Here is an 11,558-nt window from a genome sequence, read left to right on the forward strand (position 1 = left end):
AATAATAATAATAATAATAATAATAATAATAATAATAATAATAATAATAATAATAATAATAATAATAATAATAATAAGAAGAAGAAGAAGAAGAAGAAGAAGAAGAAGAAGAAGAAGAAGAAGAAGAAGAAGAAGAAGAAGAAGAAGAAGAAGAAGAAGAGGTAGTTGTTGGAAGGGACCTTGGAGGTCATCTAGTCCAACCCCCTGCTCAGGCAGGAAACCCTATACCATTTCAGACAAATGGCTGGCCAGTCTCTTCTTAAAAACCTCCAGTGTTGGAGCATTCACCACCTCTGGAGGCAGGTTGTTCCACTGGTTAATTGTTCTAACTGTCAGGAAGTTTCTCCTTAGTTCTAGGTTGCTTCTCTCCTTGACTAGTTTCCATCCGTTGCTTCTTGTCCTGCTTTCAGGTGCTTTGGAGAATAGCTTGACTCCCTTCTTTGTGGCAGCCCCTGAGATATTGGAACACTGCTATCATGTCACCCCTCACCCTTCTCTTCATTAAAAAAAAATCCATTGTGCCCCAAACTATTTAACATAGTAATCTATTACACATGATCTTAATGGACTATTTAAACCTAAAATGCCATACAACCACAGAATTAGGTACTAAGGACGTTCCATTGTAGTTTCCATAACAACCAACTTCAGTCCAGCAGGAAAGATCTGGAGCCATGAAAGTCAAAGGGCCCACCGCTTGAAGCAAAAGTTTCCACCAGCTGAGCAACACCTGCAAAGGCCACCTCTTTGACACAAAAATAAAACATTAAAAAATGGCCTCCTGCCAACATCTTCATGTGGAAACTAGCTTGAAAAAGAAGGGTGGGAGGAAAAAGGAGAGAGAGGGAGGAATTAGCCAAAGTGGGGGGGGGGTGTCCCTTTCCGTCTAAAACAGTGCTATAGCTTGGAGATACTTAAAAGAGAGAGAGAGAATGAGAAAACCTCCCACCAGTGGGAGTTTTAAGTATCTCTAGATTTAAAAAGCTCTGCTAATAAAACTGCTTTGTACCACAAGCCAGATATCTCACAAACCTTTTGAAGACACAGGTGTAATTGTCTAGCTTTTCTCTTCTGTGGATTTCCTTTTACCTGAAACTCCAAACAGTGCAGGATTTGTGGAGAGTTAAGATGGGAAAGCAGAACATTATCCTTTTAATGAAATTTATTTTTCTTCCCTTTCCTAATTGATCCAATTATGAATCTTTAGATTATGCAACTGACAGGGTCAATGGGGCCATAAGGACTGAAATTGAAGTATTAACTTGGCCCTGTCTCATTTAAACTGAGTTTGTCCACAAAGTTTGACCATTGGGGATCAGAAGCTGCAGTGCTGCAAAAGCTGCTGTTCCTAATTAACAGGGCTGAGCAGGGCTGCTAAAAACTGCAGTTCATCAGACCCAGTTTGATCTAGCGGTGAAGGCATCAGGCCTTCAGGCAGGAGACTGTGAGTTCTAGTCAAATGTTAGGCATGAAAGCTGGCTAGGTGACTCTCGACCTAACTGTTGAGGGGAAAATAGGAGAAGGAAGGAGTATTGTGCATGTTTACCACCTTGAATATTAAAAGATGGAAAATAAAATCTAACAGCTAACATTACCTATGCTGCTCCTATTATACAGTAATTCTTCACTCATGGAAAAACTTGGGAGAAAAAAATAAATACAGTCTAAAGAATAAATAAAAGGAGCTATAGAAGTTCAAAGGGAAAAAAAAGTACATGACCATCAAAGAATTGAGAAAAACTCATGATAGTTTGGGCAAGATAATTGTGTATGGAAAGAATGATCTAGTTAGCATGTTCATAATATAAAATCAATCAAAACTAGCTTATTTTATAGACAACTGGAAAGGCATAGAACTCTTTCTAACTATTTGATCAATTCAGTTGAAGCAGTTATTAAAAAATAATGAGAAGGAAGTGATAAAATCCAGGTGTCTTACTAAAGGGGAGTTTGATTCCTACAAGGCTGCAAAATATGTTTGGTATAATCATGACAACTCCAGTCATAAAACTTTACTGTAGAAAAACCATAAATACCCTGAGTATATGATCCATGTTCTGCCTTCAAGAGGAATTGAGTTTTAAGACCCAGGAGATTCCATGCTCAGATTAATGTGATATTTGTAGCTCAGGTGCTAGTATCTTATGAAACATAATACTCCATTACATGAATTAATTTACAGCACAGTCTCTACATTTTAACAGAGAGATATGTTCCATTAGACATATTGAACTGCAGCTTCCTTTTGATTGTCTTCCAGCTTCTGTTCAATTCACTTTTAAGACTATTTGATGCACAAGAAACTAAAGATAGCAATCTTTCATAGTGATTTATTCCTGCTATTAAATTAGTCCCTCAGTATAAGCGAGCATAATTTATTTGCTAATAAGAAGTTAGAAGCTGGCAAGGGAAGAAGCTACATACCTGGTTTTCAGTGCAAATAGGATTAACCTTTTAAAATATAGTAAATTCAAACTCCTTTTTTAAATTTGCTGTCCCGTTCATTATGTTCAAAAAATACATAATTTGTCAATATATTAATACAAAGAACACAGAAAAAAATATAAATAAGCCCGAGTTTGGTTTACAATAAATACTTGTGTTTTTAAAAAGAAAATTTATAAAAACAGTTTATTTTTTTAAAAGTCAGACTAACTACAGGGTGGTTATATCTCAAAAATGGAACAGAATTTAACATCATAGGGCCTTTCCCACTCTCTTAATGAACATGTCACTTAGCAGGAAAGCAAATTAATTTAATACACATGTGAGAATACAGTATTCTAAGATTGGAAAGTCACCAGTCAGTGTCTTAAAGATCCATATATCGAACAAAGTACCGTTGTACTTTACAAAAACAATTGTACTTTAAGTCAATGAGAAATGAACATATAGTGCTTTTTTCAGAAGAACAATGACATAATGATGGGCAAGCTTCACTCTGCCTATGCACCAACTCTACTTTGTGAATTGAACTGATTCCCAGTGAGATTTGGGTGTGCTGCTCATCTTGTACAATCAATCCAGGCAGGCTTGTTTTGGGACTACGTAAATGTCAGCTTGGGAAACTGCCTCTCTACATTGCAGTAACCACCTTCTGGAACAGCAATTTATAATTTTGTGAAGCCATTCAGAGTCATCTTTTGGGTTGGGAGGCCTAGGAACTGGGTAAATAAATAATATGCATATGTTTTATAATTCTTTTATTGGATCTTTGTTTTGAAAAAACGCAGCCATTGAAGGGTAAAACAAAATGGGGGTGGGAACAAGACTGTTTGATCCTCTCCTTTTGGGGTATTTTCTCAGCAAAAACAGCCCCACCACATATTTTGTCGGGTGATGTAGAGAAAAACATGTTCCACAGCAAGGGTAAATAAAACTGGCGGGGGCGGGGGCGGGGGGAAGAAACTAAATTGGTGGCATGAAAATAAGTTCTCTCTGTTATGAAGGAAGGCATTGGAAAATTTATGTTTCATTCAATTTTACCTTTTTGGCTACAAATATATCATTTTTTCCTTCTTCCTCTCTGACATCTCACTTTGTTATAAATCTCTCTTCACTTATTTGTTATAATTTTACTGCTTATCAAAGGTTCTGTCAACATGTGCCAATCAGGGAAAATTGTTAAAACAATAAATAAATAAATGCTGGCAACCAATTAAGAACTTCTTAAAATCATGTGGTCAGGAAGCAATCTAAGCCAAGCCAAAATCATGGTAAACATATGTCACAATTGAGATTCTTTTCTCTTTTTCAATGAATAGAAGGAACCATTTTAATATTTTAATGGACGGTGAATTCAATCTTCCTGCAAAACACAGAAAATGATGTATATATAGAGAGGGTAAAAACTCTTCATCCATTCATAACTTTATGCTGAAATTACATCAGTACATTCCAGACTGAAAGACTATAGCAGGTGGAATTGCCCTTTTCACTCAAGATTATAAAAAAAGGAGTCTTTGATGTGGAAAAACATTTCTCTGGATGATTCCACTTCTTCACACAAAATTGTATGACTTTAGGAGAATTAGCCTATGTGATTTCTCTTTTATATCTTAGGGTCACATTCTGTAGAGCTGTGTCTATTCCTCACGCAATTTTTCAGGTTAACAGACCTGATCCAAAATACTTTCTATGAGATTTAGATGGATGAGACATCACACTATAGTTTTCTCTACAGAAAAGTAATAATGAAAATTAAGGATATTTTTTAACCAAAATGTTGTCCAACAAAACAGAACATTTTATGGACTGGCATATTCATTCACCAAGTACACCAAAGACTGTCCCTCACTATTTCTCAGCTCAACAACACCAAAAGTATGTATTTAAAATCACAGGAAAAAAGCATACTGTGTATCGTATTTGGGTAAGTACACACAATAGTTTTTGGAGATTTGTTTAATAGTTTTGCTATTTTAAAAAATACTTTAAAAAAACTAAGGAAGATTGATTCCTTACTGGTGACACATTTTTGTAAAACTGTCATACAATATTATATTCATTATTTTGGAGAATGTCCCTCCAGGTGCCAGATGTGACATTTTCCAGAGATTGTTTAGGGCTTGTATAACTCTTGTATAAGGCATTAACAATGTTTGTTTCAGAAATTGGGATGTTAAATAATGAAGTTGTAAGGAGTCATCATCAGACATGATATCACAGCCTAAAAATTCAACCCAAACAACCCGTCTGGTCAGCTTTACTAACAGCATGTCCAATGATCAATGTGTAATTTATTAAATAGGTGAATGCTGGACCTTTCTTCAGAAACATGCCATGGTTTCACGCTGGACTTAAGCTTGTGCCTTTACCAAAACCTCAGCTCAAACTTTCTCCTGAGCACAAGAGGCTCAACTCAACAAGAGTTTTGGTGGCAGACCACACAGCAGGCAGGTTTCTTGCTAATTTCCTACAGTCCTCTTGACCTTTGACATTACAGTTACTGCATCTTCTAAAGCTAGTGATCTGTCAGAGGCGCCTTTGCTGATCAAAGCAAGAAGCCCACCGTAGTCAATAATCACACAGTAAGGGCAATCCTATAACCTCCCTCTACCATCACCCATGTTAGACAAACATTCAAATAAGCCTCCACACAGCCCTTAAGAGATTTTTGCTGAAATTAAAATGTAATTTTTCTCTGTCCATCTCCATCAGTCTCATATGAAACATTATGAAGTACTACACAAGAGCAGGATATTCCAAATACTTACAATGAAAAGTCTCTGAATCCCCAAAGCAAGTCTTTCTGTTTTCACTTTCCATGTCAGAGGCACAGGAGAGTTCAGGAGGAACACCAACGGTTTCTGATGAATATGCATTGAAGCAATTGGATTCAAATGCAAAACAACCTGTAAGATATAAACAAATAAGTCAAGACACTGGAACTACCACTTGATCCAATTGAGAATAAATTAATAATAATTAGCACTTCTGCTGTAGGCGCTTAATTACTTCAGGGGCCAACTGGTACTTTGCACACAGACTTGCTCACAGATTTGAAATATTTCTTGTATTTTCTATAGAAAGAGTGAGGCCAGATCTCAATGTCAACAGCACTTAAGGATTACTTAACTGATGAACAAAATGTCAAGACTAGCATCATTTGGCATGCGCTGAGCTGAGGCTCATGTCTTTTCCAGGCAAGAAGATAGAAACAGAAAAACGCAGAAGAATTAATACCTTCTTTGTGTCTTCCTCTCTCCAGCCCTCCTCCTCCCAACAGTGGCAAGATTGAACATGCAAGTAAGGCAATGTGAAGAGCAACAGGATGGAAGCGAAGGATGTGCTACTCTGAGGGAGAGGCCCCTGAAGGCATCTTGCCAAATAAAACTGCACCATGCCCCCAAAACATGGAATTTTCTAAGTTATAGGCAGAAGTGGGGGGCATGAAGGTGGGGTGGTACACTTAAGAACACATTTAGCTCATGACCGAGTTAAAAACTGAACCTGAAACTTCCAAATCATAGTTTTTACACCCTAGCCTCCTCAAAGACTTAAAAAGGGGGCATTGTCTTATGTCATGCAAATGTCAATAACATAATAAGATGAAAAAGAGGGGAAAAGAACAAGCAATGCAGCATTCTGGAAACATTTCAGATTCTTCAGAAAAGTTTCTCAATCTTGCTGGCTGTGGAATTCTGGGAGTTGAAGTCCACACAGGACAAAAGTGCCAGGGTCGAGAAACAATGCTCTTTCAGTTTGCAGCCCGGTTCCAGATTTTCAGAGTTCCTGATTCCAATTTTCAGATAGTTCCCTTGAATTTGAAATCTTTGATATTATAGACTCCTGCAGGATCAAGATGCACATGCATCTTGTAACCCTGTTCAGGACACAAGAAGAGAGTATCATTTTTGCAAAGCGTGGGCTGAGGAAATCTAGACGCAACGTAGAAAACTGTAAGAGGTGGTTTGCTAATTAAAAGAACCATCAGAAAGGATGTTTTGCATCTGTAAATGATAGTGTGTGGCCCAACTATGAAAGAGACCTGTTCAACAGTACAAAAATCTTCCGTTCTGGCAATTATCATAAAAGCTCTCCTTGTTTGTAAATCAGGAGATGTGTTTATTTTGTTTTGGAGATTTGTTTCGCCTTATCAATGTTTGGAATACAGGACATACTAACCCCCACATAGTGGCATGTTTCCTTTAAGGGCCTGTGTAAACAAGATTTTTTTTATTCAACTTCCTTCTTTGTTAAAGAATTAAAGATACACCAAATAAAACAGGACATAATCAGCAGATAAAATGAACAGGCTAAGGACAAGGATAGATTTGGGAGTACATGAGGCATACCACAATTAATGTAATGAGTCAGGATTATGCCAATAAAGGCAAGTTAATTAAACATCAGGGCCACTTTTAAGCAAAACATGTGATGAAGTGTACCTTGGATTATAATATGTCAAAATTTGGATAGAAAAATTCTATGTTGGTCTACCTTTTAAATAGGTTTTCACGTGTAGAAAAGTTATGTGCCAAAGAAAAGAACAGAATTATTTTTCATAATTCTCTAGTGTTCTATATCCAGTATGTTTTTTATATAAGAAACATCAAATTGCACAATCCATCAATTTATATTCTGAAACTGTTTTCTCCCAGAAAGATCATAATTCCCTTTTAAAAAATCCATTTACCAGCACTTAATCAAAAGGAAAATGTAAGCTCACCATTGTAGTTAAAACATAAATGGCCAGGCCTTTAGAAAAGTCTCTCTCTTTTTTTTAGAAAGGACACTGACTTTATTTTGTACCTTAAACATGGGCATTTATATATTTCAGTGCAAACTTATACAATTAGGAATTGCTTTCAGAAATGTTCTACAAACATAGACAATATCCATTTGGTAAAGACAGCAACAAATTTGGTCTCCCTGGAGATGCCAGGGTTGTGGAAGGCTGAATATTATTACCACAGCAACCAAATTACAAAAACATTTTGAGGGCTCATGCCCATTATTCTGGCAGAGTAATTTATATTACAAAGAACAGACTAAGGCACAAATACTGGAAAATGATTAAAGTAAAAAGAAAACCAACAAATCCTTTTAACTTTATATAACTTTAGGACTTGAAATCCCACACAATACATACTCCCACACACAATGTCATTTATAAAAGTAAATATCTAAGGGTTTGAAATGCTGAACCACCTTGCTAGTGTGAAGGACTCCAGATTAACTCACAGCATAGTTTTTCCCCCCCTCAAAACAGCCATTTCAAAATCGTGCTAATAACGCAGGGTAAAATATATCAAATTACAGTGCCCATCCTGAGACAGCTGTTCAGAAAAGCATGGGAGAGGAAAAAATGAGTTCTAAGCCTGAGAAGTTTCTGTCTTTAAATCACAAAATTTAAACATTATGTCTTGAAGGAACTCTTATATGAGTCTGATTCACTGGCTGGATTAAATCTACCGGTAGTCCATTGCACCTCTAAAGTAATTACTTAATTTGTTGCTTTCCAGATGTGTTGGACCACAATTAATTCCAATAATTTCAACCCAACATGGTTCACTCATGGAAACTGTAGTTCAGTACACCAGGATTAGACTTTCCAAATTACCTTGAAGAAAGCTGTTAAGACGATTGTCACAAAATTCTAAATCCAACTGCACCACATTTTTTGATTATTGCATTGACCTATCTTGAATCTCCTTCGGTAGATTTCACTACTATTTCTCACCTGAGGTTGACATTAACTCAACAGCATGAACAACACAGCTATTCTAGTTTTCAGAAGCTGCATTTGGTCCAGTTTTTTTTCTTCAAATGCTAATGTCTAAAGCACGGTCCTTCAGCAATATACTAAATATTTCTGGTGTTGTTTAGCTTTTGTTTTTATCGAACAAAATTTAGAAACACAATTCTTTGCTCATAGGTTCCATATGTAATATGTTTCCAGGTCTTACAACAAGAGCAGAATAAGTAATATTTAGATAAAAATCAAATGAGCAAGAACCTGAAATAAAGTTAAACCAACAATTAACAAAAGCATTCTGTTTTAGATAATGCCCCAGATCCGTATAATGTTTCCTACAACAGTAGCACTCAGCTATGTTCCAATTAGGCAAAATTGTGGTTGGCAATGCAAAACCATGAATTTTGGCTGATGTTTAGGCCCAGTCAAACCAAGACAGACATATACTTCATAATATGGATTGAACATCTTTTGAAATACAATATGTACACAAACTTGATATGTGTCTGTCTGCATTATCAGCTCCCTGCTTTGCCAAACAGCAAAACAAGTGAACAGGTTACCCACAATATAATTGAGAGCAAAAAAACATGGCCTTGCTTCTTAACCCAGGAGTCACATCAAACTTACATAAAAATAGCTAGAATGAAGATTTAACTCCCAATTGCTGAGGAAATCCAGCCAAGAGAGTTTTCCATCTAAGCCATTTTGAGGATAGGGGGAGGGGGGACTGAAAAATGGGAGGGGGGAAAACCAGAATATTTTCCAAATAGCTGTATTCAGTCTGGGGACTATTAAAGCCAATAATTGTAGGGCTCTACAAAAGTTTTGAATACATGTCATGTCCTGCATTTATCTCCTACTATACAATGTGTCGTAAATTATTTTTGTTCAGTTATTTACATCCAGATGCTGATGATTTATTAATAATACACACACAAATCTTAAAATTCGTTCTGGGATCAAGTTACTGATTTCTGTACATTTTGAGGTCTAAACAATGACAGTATGAAATCTCCCAGGGTTACAGTGTATCATAGAATTATCTGTGGTCTGTTCTTTAAATTCCATTCCTTGCTTATTATTTCTTTAGACACCCAGTCCTGTCACTCCATCCCCCCCTTCCCCCGCCCTGAAAAATGAAACTATCGTAGGATCATAATTTATCTCTCTCTCCATTATCCCAGCACATTCAAACCCTACCATCCCAGTCAGAGAACTAGAAAATCCAACCTGCTAACTATATTATTTATGTCTTGAAAGGGGACAGAAGGTATAGCAGTATAGAAAATATAACATGTAACAATATTTATATTCCTCCATAGGTGAAAGCAATAATATGCATACATAACTTTTAAAAGACACATAACTTCTAACCCGTAACTTTTACTAAGGAAGAAATCCACATTTGACAAGTGCTTGTTGGACAGATAAGTTGCAGAATAACAAACTGAAAATGCACAGCAACGGAATGGGTAAACAGGTGCCATTTCAGCCTCTTTAACATTCTAACTGTGGAAAGATGGGAGAGCTATATAGCACTATTTTATTTTTGGTCTGCATGTTCCCCAGATCTCAAAATATGGACTTTTTCTTGTGGAATAGTTACAAGATAGCTTGAGGATGAAACCACTTCAAAGTTAAGGTTTTTTTTCTGTTCCTGTTGTTATGTTCCTTAGAAGCAACGACACATCAAAACCAAAATAGTCTGAAAAACAACTGTCACCAATTCAAACACACCATAATGAATTATAAAATGAGTCTCTATTAAATCAATTAAATTTAGGATGGATTTATCTGGTGATTAAACATGTTGAATCATATCTCTCACTGATGATTTCAAACTTTCCATCTTCAAGCAAGTGTTTCATCAGTGTTTTGTTGTTGATAAACCCACAAATCTACTATGGAAACCAAATTCATTTCAAGTATACAGCAGATTTTTGGACATACTGTACTTTCAGCACATTAGGAGCACCAGTGCTCATGCAAAGAAAAAGACTAGACATCACTATTAAACTCTAATCAAAGCATAAATATCAGGACACGTGGCAAACATAAAATGTGTCACCAAAGGAGACAATAAATTCCAATCTTATAGTGTGTTCTGATTTTAAAATTTCATAAAATTGAAATATAGACTCTATGCATAAAGGAATTCAAATTTGATGTGTAGTACAGGTTTGTGTATTTAAATCTGATTTAGAAATGGTTTCCAGTTTGAATTAAATTCTGTCAGATCCTCCTCCTCCACCTCCTCCTCCTTCTCCTCCTCCTCCTTTATGGCTCCAGGTGTCAAGGGAGAAACAAAGTTATGGCTCTTGCTCTTCTGACAACTTCAATCATTGTTAATTGATGTTGTTATAGTATGTCTTTGAAACTGCCACTGTCAGATTAACTTTTAAAATATGATGTCATTCTAAGCATCAAAATACATTCCCACAGCTTGGTTAATCATTCTTCCAATGAAGAGATCAAAGAACGTTTCCAGGAAAAGGCATACAATATCCTTGCAGCACTTCGCATGTACATACATACTTTTAACATATTTTAGGAAATATGTTTAATAAAGTTTAATTTTAAAAAATAATTGAAATAAAGTTCAACTTTTAAGATATGTCTCATTTGGATATGAATCATTTTCCAGAATTGTTCAGTTTTACCGAGTTGCCACAAAATAAGAAAGAATGACCCAATCTGCTCATTACTTTTTCGGCAATCTTTAGAGAATGGACTGTCCATTTTGCAATCAGGACTGAGTAATGTATCAATCTTATACAATTATCCCTACTATTTGGAGTGAATAAAATGTTCTTCCGTTGAAATTCTCATTGTTGCATATCTATTACTATATCCAAATTTAGCACATTTGTTTGGTTTCTAAGTCATACCTCACTAGCAATTTATAAAAAATGTCCAGCAGATGATATATGCTACAAGGATTTCACTTTCACTCATATCTAAACTCATATCGTTTCTAAAATCATTTTAGTACTATGCTAGCTATCTGAACATAATCAAGTGAACTAGACCATTTTAAAGTAAGTATAACAAAAACAAAAGATTATAACCTCATCTTATATCAAATCTTACAATCAAAATGAATTACTGTCTCCCCAAATTTTATAGGTACAGGATATTGTATATAAGGCTAGGCCAACCTCTTATTTGTCTGCCTCATTAACACATTCTTGGAAAATTTAAAATGACTCTCCATTTTAAAGAACAATATGTGGGGGAAAGAGGTAAATTTCAGGTAAAAAATAGTAAAGCCACTTCTCATTTACTACAAATGCACTAATAAAATTTCATTTTTTGACTCAGGGGTGCATTTACAACCAAATTTCATGCATCTGAC

The 11,558-nt window shown here is 35.8% G+C and overlaps 1 protein-coding gene across 1 annotated transcript in view; it reads right to left on the minus strand.

Moving 5' to 3' along the window:
- The window catches only part of TGFBR3 (transforming growth factor beta receptor 3), a 163,359-nt gene that overhangs the window by 71,160 nt on the left and 80,641 nt on the right, over nt 1–11,558 (minus strand). The window contains exon 4 of the mRNA XM_081322295.1: nt 5,217–5,354. Coding sequence (XP_081178421.1) covers nt 5,217–5,354 — 138 coding nt within the window. The remainder of the gene's footprint in view (nt 1–5,216; nt 5,355–11,558) is intronic.

The sequence above is a fragment of the Vipera berus genome (genome assembly GCF_964194415.1).
Source record: "Vipera berus genome assembly, chromosome: 3".
Lineage (NCBI taxonomy): Eukaryota > Metazoa > Chordata > Lepidosauria > Squamata > Viperidae > Vipera > Vipera berus.